The sequence below is a fragment of the Apostichopus japonicus genome, chromosome 16, assembly GCF_037975245.1.
Source record: "Apostichopus japonicus isolate 1M-3 chromosome 16, ASM3797524v1, whole genome shotgun sequence".
Classification (NCBI taxonomy): domain Eukaryota; kingdom Metazoa; phylum Echinodermata; class Holothuroidea; order Aspidochirotida; family Stichopodidae; genus Apostichopus; species Apostichopus japonicus.
Window position 1 is genome coordinate 10,251,483 of NC_092576.1, and position 20,166 is coordinate 10,271,648.

A 20,166-nucleotide genomic window follows, 5' to 3' on the forward strand; every position below is an offset into this window, starting at 1 on the left:
TTAATTGCCAAGAGTTCGAACGGTACAGATCTAGTTGTTAAAATGAAAATATCGTACCGGCAGCTATGCCATTACAGTTATTTTCAGTACTGAAATATTCGGACATTTGTATTAGCAAGAGTAACATATCCAGTTTTCCGATATCGAGAGACACTAAGAGGAACATCGACCTCATGAGTTGATGTTCCTTCATCACACACCTTGACAAACTCTCCAGTCTTCTTATAGTTTACAACCTTCCACTCTCTCTCTACTCCCTCACTGATGTGCAATACCAGCCAATCACCACCTGTCCAGATGATATTGATCGGTAACATACTAGACATAGCTGATGGACACCTTAAACTGCCACACTGCTTGACTGTACCGTCAGAATCTATCAGTATGACGTCATCACGACTACGACCAATGATAGCAAATACATTACGGCAGTAAACAACTCTGGATATACCATTACACGGTAAAATGTCTCGTGTATCTATTACTCTAAGAGCAGATCCGGAGATACTGTACGTTCGAATAGAGTGGTCACAGCTGGTAGAGATGATAAAATCATCGTTAGAATCCTTTGTGTTTGTATCATTTGCTGTAATACTGGTAATCCAGGAACCTTCAGGTACCTCATCAATCACCAAGGGTGAGACTGACTTAACAGAATCATACAGAGAACCATTGTCGTTATGATGTACAATGAAGACAGTATTACCTACAGCAAATAATGACTGTTTTTCGTCATCACAATTCATATTTATATTCGACATAACTACAGGATCGTCGTGATTATCAATCTTCTCCAGATGTCTCCAGTATTCCTTATTGGAATCGTTAGGATCAACGCAAATAAGAAGAACGCCCCCACTCGTTTGTCTTGCATCAAACACATGTAATATCTGAGTCCTGTGCAATATTACACTTCCTATCAGCATACTGACTGTAAGGCTACAGAATGTTCCATCATTGGGTATCTTCCTGTACAAGAGATCGACAGGTTTTACCTTCAACTTTTCAGTCTGCTGATCAAGCTGGTTCCGGATGTATTCGATTTTCTTCCTTCCTTCGATCATCTCTTGGAGACCATGTGATGATTTCTCTGTTTTCTTTTTCTTCAACTTTGCCAAACGTTCCAATTCTTTGTCAAGAATTTGGATCTCATGTATGTCTTCCAACAGCTGTTTCTGATCAGATACCTCTTTTCGATCTACTTCCTGTACTAGATCTCGTTTTAGTTGTTCTGCTTTTCCTAAAAGAATAAGAAATTCCTCATTAATCTTAGCTCGAGCATCTTGCCTTGCTTTTCCGAGGAAATCTTTCTTTTCTTTCCAAAAATTCTTAGCAGATAAACTGCTTGTTTCTGCTGACTGTATTTCTTGGATTAGATTCTGCTGATGCTTAGATACATTATCCGAGATTTCACTTAGTTGAATAACCTGACACTTCGTCTTTGGATTATGCGCAGAATAAAGACAGTCTGGGCAGATTTTGGAGACACAAGACAAACAAAAGTACTTCATGGTTTGGTCCTCGTGATCGAGACATCTTTCAACTGAAGCTTCACGCTCTGTGAACAATAAAAAACAACGTTGGAAAAATTCTGATTGTGTACGCGATGTATGCAATAACATTGTAAATCATTATTGAAAACACCGCTGAAAAAGACCTTTTTGTTTCATTTTGCTTGCCACCTTACTCGTGTGTATTACACAAAATAAAATATACAGTGAAATCACATTTACATATTTATTTAAAGAGCAACAGTTCGGTGGAGCAAACACTTTGGGAGTACAAAACGCACCTTTATTAAGTGCATATCACATGAGAAGTTAGGAAATCCAGTGAACCCGAACTGACCCCTCTCCCCACCCCCCTCACCTCACCTTATCCATTTGCGGAAGACAAACGTTTATTTATGAGTTTTTAATTTGACATGAAATTCAAAAATGCGACAAACTTTAGTGTCCATTTCGAGACCGACTTGTATTAACTAATTGGCAAAAATAACAAAGTTGGTAATTTGCTTTATAAGTACAACTGCACTTTGTTAAAGGAATGGAGTGCAGGGTCCCCAAAAGCTGCAGTAGCACTTTTAGATCATAGTTCTTGTAGCTGTTTTTGAGCGCAAAAATACTTGGTAGAAAAAAGGAATTACATTTACATTTCTTTTTTGGGATTAATCTTAGAGTCTTAGTGGGGCTTTAATGAACCATATAGGGGTCCAGTGGGCCGGGTCCCCGATTGCTCAAGTTTTTTTCTTCAGATATTCCTGTTCTCTCGTATCGTGTTTTCAACAAAATACATGTGAAAGAGAAATTCAATTTTGAAGGGATTTAATTCAAGCCCTGGTAGTCTTCAGGGAGCGAAACACTCGGAAGTTGTTGTATTTTGAGATATTTCTCGTTCCTTCGTAACGAAGTTACAATGATGAGCACATGTCACAGAGAGGAAAGGAATTTATGTGGAAAATATTCTAACTCCTGAAACTCTAGTACTTTCAGATTTTCGATTTCATCGGGTTTTGCGTTTGTGAGCCGAATATAGAGTTAAGTAAAAACGAAATTTGCCCCACTTACAACATTCGTTATAAAATCTGATGAGAATTGGACACAATGAGAATATGTACTATTGTAAATCAAATTCAACTTAATAAAAGCATGTAGACTCTAATAGAGATAAGAGGTTGCTGGATGCAAGGACGCCGGTATATGCTACATGAACAATTAAATTGAAGCTATTGGTACATTTATGTTACAAGCTTTAGATTTCAGTGCTTTTTATCAAGGTATCTTTTAGCGACTTACATCATGAATTGCAGTGCCATGTAAAACATAAAGAACACGCAGTCACAAAGATTATGAAACGCCAAAAGATTGCATACACCATTTACTTACGATATCTTGTCCTGTATTCCTTCAGCAGCTTTGACGCTTCAGAAAGACGAAGCTCGTCCAACCAGTCGATAAGTATGTTAACCTTTCGTTCGCTGAGCAGGTCATGACCTTGCAAAGCAGCAAATAATTCCCTAGCATTAGTAATCAGTTCTCTTCTGGCTTGACTTATATCTTCACAAAGAAACGCCAAATCCTGTACATTTTCCTTTGTCAAGACGTCGGATATACGTAGAAGGGTGAGTCTGAACTGCGAAGTATTGCTTGATGACGTCATAATACATCGATAACTGTTTATAAAGCTTAATTTACTGTTCCAAAATAGAAGAAAAGGAAGAAAAATTTTCGTGAGGTAACGATGTTACAGATTACATATGAGAGTCAACAACACCTACCCGTTTGTCTTTAACCTCCAATGCGCCTAGTTTTCTCTCGTAAATCAATCCAGCAATTTCACCAACTAAACGTGTAAAGCCATCACTTATCATTAATTGTTACAGGAGAACTAAACCTTATTCATTGATCATAAGGCTTTGACGGAGATGATGAACAACTGCTACAAGTATGAAAAGGAAAAAAAAAAACAATAATAATGCATAATGTGCATATTCATATATATATATATATATATATATATATATATATATATATATATATATATTATATGACTTAATTTGTATGATTGGCAACACATTATACATTCATGTTGAAAATACAAATGGAAAACAACTATAAAGTTGGAGGGTTTGTCTCATAGTGGCCCTACTTATGACACCACATAGAAAAAAAGGAAGTCCTTGCAACAATTATTGAAACCTTATAGCTCCCACAGGCAGAAGTAGTTTACATTCGACATTAAAATACATTAAAATTCATCTCTTTAGTTTGAGGTAATTGTGATTAGTGTGACTTCTCTAAAATGTTGCCAAACCCTGTTTGTCACAATTTTAATTTCATGCAAATTTAAATGTTTGATTCACCGAAGAAGCGTTTGTCTCGTATATTTCATTTAAATAAGCAATATCAACTATCAATTGAAGAGTTAAAAAATTAAATAATGAATTCGAGCTTCCGTAATGAGCCTTAGTGGATATTACACACTATACGTAATAGTGCTTGTAACGGCGATCTATATGTGTATTTGTTTTCATTCTGCAGTATTGTTAATGCATTGGAGTAAGCTCAGTATGTTCAAGTTGTATGCAGTAATGCACGTTGAATTATTTCCATTTTTTAAAAGTATAATCACTAGAATAGGAACGACACATCACTGCCGGGATATATATATGCTTACATATACTTCATTGCAATGGCCAATGACTAACGGCGTTGACAGAACGCGGAGGGATGGCGGTGCAGTCTTTAAGATGGGTCAAACTAGGACATTTTAAAGGTCGGATACATGACAAACAGGTAAAGGGTTTGAAACTAATGTTTTTCAAGCAGACTCTATTGTAAGGGGAAAACTGGTAGGCGTTACAATTTGTTTAATAAGACAATCAATAATTAAGGGTATACTAGCATAGGTCTTTAACTAGGTATATAGACAACGTTGTATTGATATAGACACTTGTGATACTTTTATGTGGGATTGAAGAAGGAAGTAGAGAAGGGGGGGGGGGAATCATACCACATCACGTGGATCCCCGCCTGATGTTTTTGTATTTTTATATAGATAGGCCTATAACTGTAGACACTGAATCTGAATAATGTAGTGAACCATCTGCATCGCTAAAACTCATTAAGCCATCATACTGTATACTCATGTGTAATACTTACGACCAACTAACGAAGACACGCGATATATTTGGCATCCTTTATTCGCTGCAGATTCACTCGTTCATTGGTTAATCTATAACACCAATCATGCATTATTATAGTAGAGTCAAGGCATAATGTCATAGATTAAGATACAAATTGAATAGAAACATATAGGCTTAAATTTACCCTTACATATATATAAATACCATGTGACTATTTAATTGTAACTCTACCTCGATGAAAGTAGTCAGATCAAAACGCATGTAACTTGTTGTGTCTTCAAATTGATCTAAATCGGATTTTTATGTAGCTGGAAAAGGAGATTAAACCGACTTCCTCAAAGCTCGTTTATACACGAAAGACGACACAAACGACTACAGGTACGCGGCGTTACATATGTCCACAGTATAGTAGAGGCAGCGCCCTGTAAAAACCCACAATGCAAAGCGTGTTGACTATTGTTTGCGTGCTGTGACCCGAAACACGAAAATCGCACAAAATAAACATCATCGGCGTATACACCAACTGGTGCAAATTTCAGCTAGAATAATGTTAATCATAACACCTTATCTATTTTAGAGCACACGTCATACACGCTGTTGAAGTAGCCTACAAAGAAAATACCTGAACGCGATGAAAGAGCTTCAAAGCGCCTATACAAAATCCAACAAAAGCGACGTTCTATGAATATTAGCACGCAAGTTGCAATCGTTGATTGATTGATATTTCTTCTTGCATTTTGAGTGTAAGAGAGTAAAAATACTAATTTAACATTCTCTGCATTCCATGGTCAAATCTGAATGTTTTATCGTGGTTGGCGACTTGGAAGCGTAAATGCCATGATCTTCTACGTCATCAGATCACATCATCAGAAAGCAAAAACAGAAACACTTCTTTTGTGCTCCTACCTCCTCGGGACAGCAGCGACAGTGGAGGGCTCTCTCGCTGGCTGGTGACGTATACTTCAAGGATGAGTGCTTGGGACACCTGACTTTTACTTGAAGGATAAACCAAAACGTTACCTCAAAATCTTTCGACAAAATGTATACTTTGTGTACTCCGTACCACATATTTCAGTATTTGTTAATGTTTTTTTAAAAAAAAGAGGCGCTTAATAATTTAATTTAATTTATTGTTTTCACTAAAGGGACACTTATTCAATTCCACATCATGGATACTGCTTAATTGCATACAAAACCTAATCTCTTTTTTAACCAAACAGGGGCACTTCTCATTTTATGAGAAAGGGGACTTTTGGTGTCTGCATTTCACAAAATTGTGGCACGTGAAGTTTAGAGGCAAACACAATATATTCCTCAATATTCCTGAAATATAAAAGAAAATAATATATGAAACGGTCTTACTGATGTAATAAGTATTGATATTGATGAAACATCTCGAGTAATTTATTTATACCAAGAGGCATTAAACAATTTAACAACATTTCCAAAGTGGAGTCCATATCTGTTTAGGGCGTTGTTCATAACAGGCATCCCTACCACGATATTGTTGATTAATTTTATGTCCCTCTTATACTGACCAGTTCACGATACGTGATGTCGACACAGTGTTCGTTACCATATTTCTTATTTAAAGTAGGAATAAGAGTAAGAATAACTTTATTAATCCTTTAAAGGAAACTACAGTTCTCGGAGTCGATGAAACATAAAAGAATAAGAAGTAAAACTAATAAGAAATAAAACATGGAAAGCAGCAGGCTGTACAGCAAAGGCAAGAAAGGCAACCTAACGTTTAAATTAATATTATGAATTTTAATATCCTGAGGAATGAAAGGTAAAAGAGAGCGAGTTTTGGTAGCAGAAGAAGGCTGCCTGAACCTACCACTTCGCGGAGTTATACTAATTTTATGATTTTATATTTCTTGATGACGTGTTCAACGATGTTATAATTTTACTGTCCTGTGGTACTTTATCCTTAGGTATCACCCTTTTGACGTAGTCTTCTTGATTTGCTTATTTGAAATATTATATTCCTCTTATTTATACCTCTTCCTTTCTTTAATCTTTTTAATATGTTTGTACACAGTATGAACGTTAATATCAGCAATATAAGGACATGTGTAAGATTGAATATTGGCGAAACCCCATCTCTACAACAATCGACAATCAGTGTATTGTTGTAATTAACAAAGAGAACCGGTAACACTTCAAACAGTTTTGGTTCGATGTGGTCATATTATACTTGAACATGTAAAAACTTTAAACAGTTTTGGTTCGATGTGGTCATATTATATTTGAACCTGTAAAACCTACAAACAGTTTTGGTTCGATGTGGTCATATGAATATTTGAACCGGTAAAACTCTAGACAGGTTTGGTTCGATGTGATCATATTTATATTTGAACCGGTAAAACTTCAGACAGGTTTGGTTCGATGTGGTCATATTTCTATTTTGTTACAGACTTCAGTTTTCTCTGTCAAGGAGTATTAAAACTGTGTTATCTGGCTGGCCTATATCTATATGTAAACATATTTGTGGTAGTTGTGTTGTGATTTGTGTCATCTTATGTATCTCTATCACCATTAGAAATGGTTTGCTACTCTATCCTTGAACGTTTATTCGCTGTTGTTACAGTGTTTCAGGTCTCCTAAAAGAAAACAAGAATGCCTAATTACAAGGATGTAGCGGTATATTTTGGGTTGATCCGGCAAGTTCTGTGGTGATTTGTCATTATGAATCAGAGAGAGAGTTAAAATAAACTCCAGATATAACAATTACATTACCTCTGTCAACTTTATTTGTTCGTTACTCTTAGACTTACATCGCAACTTACAACAAAAATAGCAATAATAATAACAATATATAATATAAACAGGAAAGCCACCATGTTCTTTCAAAATATATGAACATGGTTCTGTCTCTACGTTTAATGTAATGGTTTTCGGTAAACAAAATTCAGTAATTGTTAATTAATTTTTATCTTTTTTAATTAACTGGGGCAATTTATTCTCTCAACGTCTGACAGAGGATAATCAGAGGAACGTTGATAATACTGGGATGTTATTAAACGTATTTGGAAGGGGATCAAACAAGATTTTTCTTTTGATGAATCAATTGTTGACGTACGTATTGTTCTGAATATGTGACTATTTCAAAGATTATAAGGGGCATGAATAAGAAAGAATATAAAAGACGACAGTCTGTGTACAAAAGAAGACACATAATCATAAATAAGCAGCTAGGCCTACTGTGGTGTCTCAAACAATTTAAAATAAAACATCTGCAAAAATAACTACAAATTTAGCTTGGCTCTATGACATAACAGCTCTTCTAGTACTAGGCATTATCGCTATTCCTCCATTTCACTGCGTTACAATAAGAGTTACAATAGATAGACCAGAGAAATATACCCTGTATACAATTAAACAGCTTGCAATTTAGAATTAAACACACAGATTGAAAGATAGAAAAACATCTTTAATTGATACTTAAACAAACTCTATAGTTAAAAAATCAAAAGGTTTCTTAAATAATTAAAAACGAATGTTGAGCGATATGGAATAATAATCTACACAGATATAGAAAGATAGTTTGATAATAATATTTGCTACACCTTACAGTGAACAACGTGAAATGGATAAAGTCTGTAAAAAGGTATCATACAATTGCAGAAAAATAAAAGAAACAACATCGATAGCTTATTTCTCTGCTGAGATACGGTATACATTTTTCCATTGCTGCATCTTATGTTCATAATTTTACAGCGGAATGGTTTGTTCGTGATTTAAGCAGATAAATAATAAAGCAACGGCAATAAAAGAACAAAAAATCAATAAATCAATAAATGGGTCTAATATCACCAATAAATTAAGAGTTTAAGATACCAAAATCTAAAAATAAAATAGAAATCAAATGATCTAAATAATTGTGAAAATAACGTGCAAATGACTATTATGTATGATTCCTTAGGCCAGTTCAAGTTAATAACTGTAAAGATCTTTTCTAATAACTCATTTACCAATAATCGAACGGTACGGATCTAGTTGTTAAAATGAAAATATCATACCGGCAGCTATTTCATTACAGTTATTTTCAGTACTGAAATGTTCGGACATTGGTATTAGCAAGAGTAAGACATCCAGTGTTCCCACATCGAGTGGCACAAACAGGAACATCCGTCTCATTAGATGATGTTCCTTCATCATACACTTTGACAAACTCTCCAGTCTCCTTATAGTGTACCACCTTCCACTCTTTCTCTACTCCCTCACTGATGTACAATACCAGCCACTGAGCACCAGTCCAGATGATATTGATCGGTAACATACCAGACATGGTTGACGGAAGCCTTAAAGTGCCACACTGCTTGAATGTACCATCAGCATCTATTAGTATGACGTCATCAAGAGTTCGACCAATGATAGCAAATAAATTACGATAGTAAGCAACTCTGTATATATCATTAGAGCGTACAAAGTCTCGTGTATCTATAACTCTAAGAGCAGATCCGGAAACATTGTACTCTCGAATAGAGTGGTCACAGCTGGTAGAGATGATAAACGCATCGTGTGGACTCCTGCTTAGACGATGTGCTGTAACACTGGTAATCCAGGAACCTTCAGGTACCTCATTAATCACCAAGGATGAGACTGATATTACAGAATCATACAGAGCTCCATTTCGGTGAGGATGTACAATGAATACAGTATTACCTACAGCAAATAATGGGTGATATCCACTATCATAATACATGACTAGATTCGACATAACTACAGGATCATCGTGATTATCAATCTTCTCCAGATGTCTCCAGTATTCCGTACTGGTATCTCTAGGATCAACACAAATAAGCAGAACGCCCCCACTCGTTTTTCTTTCATTAAATGTATGTAATAACTGAGCCCTACCCAAGTGCACACTTCCTATCAGCGTACTGTCTGTAATGCTACAGAATGCTCCATCATTGGGTAGCTTCCTGTACAAGAGATCGACAGGTTTTACCTTTAAGTTTTCATACTGCTGATCAAGCTGGTTTCGTAAAGATTTGATTTTCTTCATTCCTTCGATTATCTCTTGGAGATCATGTGATGATGTCTCTGTTTTCTTTTTCTTCAACTTTGCCAAACGTTCCAATTCAATGTCAAGAATTTGGATCTCATGTATGTCTTCCAACAGCTGTTTTTGATCAGATACCTCTTTTCGATCTACTTCCTGTGTTAGATCTCGTTTTAGTTTTTCTGCGTTTTCTAAACGAAGAAAAAAATCCTTATTAATCGTAGCTCGAGCATCTTGCCTTGTTTTTCCGAGGGCATCTTTCTTTTCTTTCCAGAAATTCTTAGCAGATAAACTGATTGTTTCTGCTGCCTGTATTTCTTGGATAAGATTCTGGTGATGCTTAGATACTTGATCTGAGATTTCACTTAGTTTAATGACCTCACACTTCGTCTTTGGATTATGCGCAGAATGAAGACAGTTCGGGCAGATTTTGGAGACACAAGACAAACAAAAGTTCTGCATGGTTTGGTCCTCGTGATCGGGACATCTTTCAACTGAAGCTGCGTCCTCTGTGAACAAGGAAATACAACGATTGAAAATTCCTAACCGTTAACGCAATGTAGGAAATAAAATTGTAAATAATCATTGATAACACCGCTGAAATTCCCTTTTAGTTTCATTTTGCTTACCGCATTACTCGTACGTATTACACAACAACGATACAGTCACAGTACATTTACATATTTATTTCAAAAGCAAACAGTTAGGTGGAGTAAACATTTTGGGAGTGCAAAAACGCACCTTTATTAAGTGCATATCACAGGGAAATTTAGGAAATCTAGTGAACCCGTCCTACTCCCTCCCCCACTCCACCTCACCCACCCTTCTTTTCGGAAGACAAACGTTTATTCATTGTTTTTTTTTTAATTTGACATGAAATTCAAAATTGCGAGAAACTTTAATGTCGATTTCGAGACCGACTTGTAGTAACTAATTGGCAAAAATAACAAAGTAGGTAACTTGCTTTATAAGTATTACTGTACTATTTTATTGGCTGGGAGTGCAGGATTCACAGAAGCGGTAGTAGCACTTTTAGATCATTGTAGCTGTTTTTGAGAGTAAAAATACTTGGTAGAAAAAAAAGGAATTACACTTTACATTTCTTTTGTGAGAATTATCTTAGAGTCTTAGTGGGGCTTTAAGTAGCCATATTGAGGGAAAGGGGGCCTGGTCCCCGGTTGCTCAAGTTTTTAATCATATATTCCTGTTCTCTCTTATCGTGTTTTAAGCACAGTACATGTAAAGAGAAATTCAAGTTTTAAAGAAATTATTTCAAGCCCTGGTAGTCCTCAGGGAGCGAAATACTCGTAATTTGTTGTATTTTGAGATATTTCTTGTCCTCTAGTAACGACTCTACACTACCGAGCACATGTCACAAAGAGGAATGAATTTCTGTGGAAAATATTCTAACTCCTGAAATTGTAGTACTTTCATATTTTCGATTTCATTGGTTTATCGTTTGTGAGCCTAATATAGCCTAAAATAAGAATTCTTTGGACGTAATGTTTCAGGGAGTGAAAATTCCCCCACGGCCCCCTTTTTTTGTAAACGAAATTTGCACCACATACAACATTCGTGATAAAATCTGATGAAAATCGGACAATATGAGCATATGTACTATTATAAATCAAATTCAACTAAATAAAAGTGTTTTACAGTTTGCCAAAGCATGTAGAATCTACTAGAGCGATCTGTTACTTTTTAATGGAACAATTAAGTTGATATGTAGAATCCAGCAATAAGAAATGAATGTCCAAAACCTTGAAGACTTAATGAACCGTTTGGTACATTTATGTTACAAACTTTGGCGTTTTTTTTATCAATGCATCATGTAGCGACTTATATCATGAATTGCAATGCCATGTAAAACATAAATAACACGCAGTCACAAAGATGGTGAAACGCCAAAAGATTACATACACCTACTACTCACGATATCTTGCTCTGTATTCCTTCAGAAGCTTTGACGCTTCTGAAAGTCGAAGCTCGTCCAACCAATCGATAAGTACGTTAACCTTGCGTTCGCTGAGTAGGTCATTACTCTGCAGAGCAGCAAATAATTCTCTAGCGTTGGTAATCTGCTCTCTTCTGGCTGGACTTATATCTTCACAAAGAAACGCCAAATCCTGGACATTTTCCTTTGTCAAGACTTTGGATATACGTAGGAGGGTGAGTCTGAACTGCGAAGTATTGCTTGATGACGTCATAATACCTCGATAACTGTTTGAAAAGCTTAATTTACTGTTCCAAAATAGAAGAAAATGAAGAAAAACTTTCGTAAGGTAACGATGTTACAGAATACAGATGAAAGTCAACAACACCTACCAGTTTGTCTATAACCTCCAATGCGCCTAGTGTACTCATGTGTAATACTTACAACCAATTAACGAAGACATGCAATAAATTTGGCAATCATTATTCGCTACAGATTCACTCGTTCATTGGGTTAATCTATAACACCAATCATTCATCATTATACTAGAATCAAGGCAAAATGTCATTGATTAAGATACAAATTGAATAGAAACATATAGGCTTAAATTTTCCCATTAAATATATATAAATACCATGTGACTCTTTAATTGTACTCTACCTCGATGAAAGGAGTCAGTTCAAAACGAATGTAACTTGTTGTGTCTTCAAATTGATCTAAATCGGATTATTTTGTAGCTGGAGAAGGAAATTAAGTCGACTTCCTCAAAGCTCGTTTATACTGTACACGGAAAGACGCCACAAACGACTGCAGGTACGCAGCGTTACATATGTCCACAGTATAGTAGAGGCATCGCCCTGTAAAAACCCACAATGCAAAGCGTGTTGACTATTGTTTGCGTGCTGTGACCCGAAACATGAAACCGCCCAAAATTAAACATCATCGGCGTATACACCAACTGGTGCAAATTTCAGCTTGAATAATGTTAATCATAACACCTTATCTATTTTAGAGTACACGTCATACACGCTTTTGAAGTAGCTTACAAAGGAAATACCTGAACGCGATGAAAGAGCTTCAAAGCGCCTATACAAAATCCAACAAAGCGACGACTTATGAATGTGAGCACGCAAGTTGCAATCGTTGATTGATTTATTTTTCTGCTTGCATTTTGAGTGTAAGAGAGAAAAAAATACCAATTTTAACATTCTCTGCATTCCATGGTCAAATCTGAATGTTTCATAATAGTTGGCGACTTGGTAGCGTAAATGCCATGATCTTCTACGTCATCAGATCACATCATCAGAAAGCAAAAACAGAAACACTTCTTTTGGTGTCCTACCTACTCGGGACAGCAGCGACAGTGGAGGGTTCTCTCGCTGGCTGAGGACGTAAAATTCAAGGAGGAATGCTTGGGGCTCTTGACCTATATTTGAAGGACAAACCAAACTGTTACCTCAAAATCTTTCGACAAAATGTATCCTTTGTGTACTCCGTACCACATATTTCAGTATTTGTTAATGTTTTTTTTTTAAAAAGAGGCGCTTAATAATTTATTTAATTTATTGTTTTCACTAAAGGGACACTTATTCAATTCAGCATCATGTATACTGCTTAATTGCACACAAAAGCTAATTCTTTCTTAACCAAACAGGGGAACTTCTCATTGTATGAGAATGGGCACTTTGGTGTCTGCATTTCACAAAATTGTGGCACGTGTTGTTTAGAGGCAAACACAATATATTCCTCAAGCTGAAATATAAAAGAAAATAATATATGAAACGGTCTTACTGATGTAATAAGTATTGATATTGATGAAATATCTCGAGTAATTTATTCATATCATGAGGCATTAAACAATTTAACAACATTTCCAAAGTGGAGTCCATATCTGTTTAGGGCGTTGTTCATAACAGGCATCCCTACCACGATATTGTTGATTAATTTTATGTCCCTCTTATACTGACCAGTTCACGATACGTGATGTCGACACAGTGTTCGTTACCATATTTCTTATTTAAAGTAGGAATAAGAGTAAGAATAACTTTATTAATCCTTTAAAGGAAACTACAGTTCTCGGAGTCGATAAAACATAAAAGAATAAGAAGTAAAACTAATAAGAAATAAAACATGGAAAGCAGCAGGCTGTACAGCAAAGGCAAGAAAGGCAACCTAACGTTTAAATTAATATTATGAATTTTAATATCCTGAGGAATGAAAGGTAAAAGATAGCGAGTTTTGGTAGCAGAAGAAGGCTGCCTGAACCTACCACTTTGCGGAGTTATACTAATTTTATGATTTTATATTTCTTGATGACGTATTCAACGATGTTATAATTTTACTGTCCTGTGGTACTTTATCCTTAGGTATCACCCTTGTGACGCAGTCTTCTTGATTTGCTGATTTGAAATATTATTTTTCTCTTACTTATTCCTCTTCCTTTCGTTAATCTTTTAAATATGTTTGTACACAGTATGAACGTTAATATCAGCAATATAAGGACAGGTGTAAGATTGAATATTGGCGAAACCCCATCTCTACAGCAATCGACAATCAATATATTATTGTAATTAACAAAGAGAACCGGTAAAACTTCAAACAGTTTTGATTCGATGTGGTCATATTATATTGAACTTGTAAAAACTTCAAACAGTTTTGGTTCGATGTGGTTATATTATATTTGAACCTGTAAAAAATTCAAACAGTTTTGGTTTGATGTGGTCATGTTTATATTTGAACCTGTAAAAACTACAAACAGTTTTGGTTCGATGTGGTCATATTTATATTTGAACATGTAAAAACTTCAAACAGTTTTGGTTCGATGTGGTCATACTTATATTTGAACCTGTAAAAACTACAAACAGTTTTGGTTCGATGTGTTCATATTTATATTTGAACCTGTAAAAACTACAAACAGTTTTGGTTCGATGTGGTCATACTTATATTTGCACCTGTAAAAACTACAAACAGTTTTGGTTCGATGTGTTCATATTTATATTTGAACCTGTAAAAACTACAAACAGTTTTGGTTCGATGTGGTCATACTTATATTTGAACCTGTAAATACTTCAAACAGTTTTGGTTCGATGTGGTCATACTTATATTTGAACCTGTAAAAACTACAAACAGTTTTGGTTCGATGTGTTCATATTTATATTTGAACCTGTAAAAACTACAAACAGTTTTGGTTCGATGTGGTCATACTTATATTTGAACCTGTAAAAACTACAAACAGTTTTGGTTCGATGTGTTCATATTTATATTTGAACCTGTAAAAACTACAAACAGTTTTGGTTCGATGTGGTCATACTTATATTTGAACATGTAAAAACTTCAAACAGTTTTGGTTCGATGTGGTCATACTTATATTTGAACCTGTAAAAACTACAAACAGTTTTGGTTCGATGTGTTCATATTTATATTTGAACCTGTAAAAACTACAAACAGTTTTGGTTCGATGTGGTCATACTTATATTTGAACCTGTAAAAACTACAAACAGTTTTGGTTCGATGTGTTCATATTTATATTTGAACCTGTAAAAACTACAAACAGTTTTGGTTCGATGTGGTCATACTTATATTTGAACCTGTAAATACTTCAAACAGTTTTGGTTCGATGTGGTCATACTTATATTTGAACCTGTAAAAACTACAAACAGTTTTGGTTCGATGTGGTCATACTTATATTTGAACCTGTAAATACTTCAAACAGTTTTGGTTCGATGTGGTCATACTTATATTTGAACCTGTAAAAACTACAAACAGTTTTGGTTCGATGTGGTCATACTTATATTTGAACCTGTAAAAACTACAAACAGTTTTGGTTCGATGTGTTCATATTTATATTTGAACCTGTAAAAACTACAAACAGTTTTGGTTCGATGTGGTCATACTTATATTTGAACATGTAAAAACTACAAACAGTTTTGGTTCGATGTGTTCATATTTATATTTGAACCTGTAAAAACTACAAACAGTTTTGGTTCGATGTGGTCATACTTATATTTGAACATGTAAAAACTTCAAACAGTTTTGGTTCGATGTGGTCATACTTATATTTGAACCTGTAAAAACTACAAACAGTTTTGGTTCGATGTGTTCATATTTATATTTGAACCTGTAAAAACTACAAACAGTTTTGGTTCGATGTGTTCATACTTATATTTGAACCTGTAAAAACTACAAACAGTTTTGGTTCGATGTGGTCATACTTATATTTGAACCTGTAAAAACTACAAACAGTTTTGGTTCGATGTGGTCATATTTCTATTTTGTTAGAGACTTCAGTCTTCTGTGTGCAGGATCATTAAAGCCGTGTTTTCTGCCTGACCTATAAATCGATATGTAACAATATTTGTGGTAGTTGTTTGTGAGTTGAGTCATCTTATGTATCTTTATCACCATTGCAAATGGTTTGCATATCTATCCGTGAACGTTTATTTGCTTTTGTAACAGTGGTTCAGGTCTCCTAAAAGAAAACAAGAATGCCTAATAACAGGGATGTAGCGGTATCTTTTGGGTTGATCCGGCAAGTTCAGTGGTAATTTTCATTATGAAGCAGAGAGAGTTAAAGAAACTCCAGATGTTACAATTGTATTATCTCTGCCAACTTTATTTGTTCGGTACTCTTAGACTTACATCGCAACTTACAACAAAAATAGCAATAATAATAACAATAATAATATCAACAGGAAGGCCACCATGTTCTTTCAAAATGTATGAACATGGTTCTGTCTCTACTTTAATGTAACGGTTTTAGGTAAACAAAATCCACTAATTTGTAATTAATTTTTATCTTTTTAGTTTAACAGGGGCAATTTATTATCTCAACGTCTGACAGAGGATAATCAGATAAACGTGGTTGCTACTGGAATGTTTACTAAACGTATTTAGAAAGGGATCAAACAAGATTTTTCTTTTGCTAAATCAATTGTTGACGTACATATTGTTCTGATAATGTGGCTATTTCAAAATCATTACATGACCCTGGCTAGATCATTGGTAAATATTGATTAGTAATTATACAACGAAATATCATTGTCCAGATACCATAGTGTATAATATCCTTAAACTAAGTAATACCATTACGTTTATTCCGTGTACAATCGAACCACCAAGCTCATCAGCCAAGAAGCTGGAAAAGATTAAAGAAGAATATGGTAACCTATTTTTATAAGTGACATGAATAAGTAAGAATATAGAAGATGACAGTCTGTTAACAAAATAAGTCACATTATCATAAATAATCAGCTAGGCCTACTGTGATGCTCAAACAGCTAGCAATAAAACATCTGCAAATACAAAGATAGCTTGACTCTATTACATTATGGCTCTTCTATTACTATGCATAATACTATACAGTAACTAGGTGTGCGCGAGTCCTAAGCCTATATACAGTACCACACTGCTATTTTAAACTGCTACTCTCTCGATTAGCGGAACTTCGTATATTTTCCTAATTATTTTATATTGTCTTTTAGCTGCAGATTGGTGCGTGAAAAGATATCGCTATTACTCCAAGAAAATCAAGGCCTTAAAATAAATAAACCAGAGAAATATACCCTGCATACAATTAAACTACATGCAATTTAGAATATACACACAGATTGAAAATGAATAAAACATCTTTAATTGATACTTAAACAAACGCTAAAGTGAATAAAAAATCAAAAGGTTTCTTAAGTAATTAAATAAGAATGGTGAGCGACTTGTTATAATAATTTACACAGATATAGATAGAGAGAGTTTGATAATAACATGTAAAACACCTTACAGTGAACAACGTTAAATGGATAAAGTGTTTAAATAAGTATGATACAAAAAAAGGAAAGATTAATAGCTTTTTTTCTCTTCTTATAGATACGATATCATTTTTAGAATTGCTGCATTGTATTTTCATAATTTGACAGTGAAATGATTTGTCCGTGATTTGAGCAGACAAACAAAGATATTAGGGAAATAAAATAACAACAAATCAATAAATGGGTCTCATACCACCAACAACTTAAGAGTTTAAAATATCAAAATCTAAAACTATCATAGAAATGATCAAAATAATTGTGATAATAACGTGCAAATAACTATTAGGTATGATTCAGTAAGCCAATTCAAGTTAATAACTGTAAAAACCTTTTCTAATAATTTAATTACCAGACTTCGAACGGTACAGATCTAGTTGTTAAAATGAAAATATCAAACCTGCAGCTATGTCATTACAGTTATTTTCAGTACCTAAATATTCGGACATTGGTATTAGCAAGAGTAACATATCCAGTGTTCTGAAATTGAGTGACACAAATAGGAACACCCATCTCATTCGATGAAGTGCCTTTATAACACACTTCGACAAACTCTCCTGACTCCTTATAGTGTACAACCTTCCACTCTTTCTCTACTCCCTCACTGATGTACAATACAAGCCACGTAAAACCAGTCCAGATGATATTGATCGGTAACATACCAGACATAGCTGACGGAAGCCTAAAAGTGCCACTCTGCCTGATTCTACCATATTCACGTATCAGTATGACGTCACCAAAACCTCGATCAATGATAGCAAAGAAATCATGACAGTAAGCAACACTGAATATAGCATTAAAGCGTACAAAGTGTCGTGTATCAATTACTCTAAGAACATATCCGGAGATATTGTACTCTCGAATAGAGTGGTCACAGCTGGTAGAGATGATAAACTCATCGTTAGGATCCTTGTTTGGACGATGTGCAGCAATACTAGTAATCCAGGAACCTCCAGGTACCTCACCAATCACCAAGGATGAGACTGATTCTAAAGAATCATACAGAGATCCATTCCAGTGAGGATTTACAATAAAGACAGATTTTCCAACAGCAAATATTATATGGTGTCTAGCATCATCAAACATAGATCTATTCGACATAACTACAGGATCATCGTGATTATCAACCTTCTCCAGATGTCTCCAGTATTCCTTACTGGAATCTTTAGGATCAACACAAGTAAGAAGAACGCCCCCACTGCTTTGTCGTTCATCAAGTATATGTAATAATTGATCAGCACGCAAGCTTACACTTCCTATCAGCATACCGACTGTAATACTACAAAATGTTCCATCATTTGGTATCTTCCTGTACAAGAGATCGACAGGTTTTACCTTTAACTTTTCATTTTGCTGATCAAGCTGGTTCCGTAAAGATTTGATTTTCTTCATTCCTTCGATCATCTCTTGGAGATCATGTGATGATTTCTCTGTTTTCTTTTTCTTCAACTTTGCCAAACGTTCCAATTCTTTGTCAAGAATTTGGATCTCATGTATGTCTTCCAACAGCTGTTTCTGATCAGATACCTCTTTTCGATCTACTTCCTGTGTTAGATCTCGTTTTAGTTTTTCTACGTTTTCTAAACGAAGAAGACATTCCTCATTAATCTTAGCTCGCCTATGCTGCCTTGCATTTCCTAGGGAATCTTTCTTTTCTTTCCAGAATTTCTTAGCAGATAAACTGCTTGTTTCTGCTGACTCTATTTCTTGGATAAGATTCTGGTGATGCTTAGATACTTGATCTGATATTTCACTTAGTTTAATGACCTCACAATGCGTCTTTGGATTATGCCCAGAATAACGACAGTCCGGGCAGATTTTGGAGACACAAGACAAACAAAAGTACTGCATGGTTTGGTCCTCGTGATCGAGACATCTTTCAATTGAAGCTTCATGGTCTGTGAACAATAAAAAACAACGATGGAAAACTCCTGATTGTGTACGCGATGTATGAAATAACATTGTAAATAATTATTGATAGCAACGCTGAAATAAGATTTGTTTTGGTGTCATTTGCTTTGCGCATTACTCGTATGTATTACACAACAACGTTACAGTCAAAGCATATTTACATATTTATTTCTAAAGCAAAGAGTTTGGTGGAGCAAACATTTTGGGAGGGCAAAAACGCTCCTTTATGAAGTGCATTTCACAGGAACATTTAAGATATCTAGTAAACCCGTCCTATTCCCCCCCCCCAACACCACCACATCTTACCCTATTTCGGTAGACAAACCTTTGTTCATGAGTTTTGTTTTACCAATGCATCTTGTAGCGACTTACAGTACATCATGAATTGCATTGCCATGTAAAACATAAAGAACACGCAGTCACAAAGATTATGAAACGCAAAGATTATGAACGGCCAAAAGATTGCATACACCCATTACTTACAATATCTTGTTCTGTATTCCTTCAGAAGCGTTGATGCTTCTAGAAGTCGAAGCTCGTCCAACCAGTCGATAAGTACGTTAACCTTTCGTTCATTGAGCAGGTCATGACCTTGCAAAGCAGCAAATAATTCTCTAGCGTTAGTAATCAGCTCCCTTCTGGCTGGACTTATATCCTCACAAAGAAACGCCAAATCCTGGACATTTTCCTTTGTCAAGACTTCGGATACACGTAGAAGGGCGAGTCTGAACTGCGAAGTATTGCTTGATGACGTCATAATAAACGGAGAAGCTTTATTTAACATTCCAAAAGAATACGAAAAGAAGAAGAAGAAACACTTTCATCAGTTGAGATAACGATATTACAGAAAACATATGAGAATTAA

The 20,166-nt window shown here is 35.2% G+C and overlaps 2 protein-coding genes across 6 annotated transcripts; both read right to left on the minus strand.

Moving 5' to 3' along the window:
- On the minus strand, positions 1–12,392 carry LOC139982873 (uncharacterized). Of its 5 annotated transcripts, none has more exons than XM_071996026.1 (3): positions 4,850–5,017; positions 2,886–3,193; positions 1–1,558 (listed from the first exon to the last, which is right to left on the minus strand). In XM_071996026.1, exons 2-3 carry the CDS (start codon positions 3,157–3,159, stop codon positions 84–86), a joined length of 1,749 nt encoding a protein of 582 aa, XP_071852127.1. In that variant the 5' UTR covers positions 3,160–3,193; positions 4,850–5,017; the 3' UTR covers positions 1–83. The 5 variants fall into 5 exon arrangements, with proteins under 5 accessions (XP_071852127.1, XP_071852126.1, XP_071852124.1 ...); XM_071996025.1 differs by lacking the exon at positions 4,850–5,017 and adding an exon at positions 12,227–12,392 and having other exon boundaries at positions 2–1,558; XM_071996023.1 differs by having other exon boundaries at positions 3–1,558; positions 4,877–5,017.
- A 3,632-nt stretch (positions 12,393–16,024) lies between these two features.
- Positions 16,025–20,166, minus strand: LOC139982874 (uncharacterized). Its single transcript, XM_071996028.1, has 2 exons — positions 19,785–20,166; positions 16,025–19,288 (listed from the first exon to the last, which is right to left on the minus strand). Exons 1-2 carry the CDS (start codon positions 20,083–20,085, stop codon positions 17,817–17,819), a joined length of 1,773 nt encoding a protein of 590 aa, XP_071852129.1. The 5' UTR covers positions 20,086–20,166; the 3' UTR covers positions 16,025–17,816.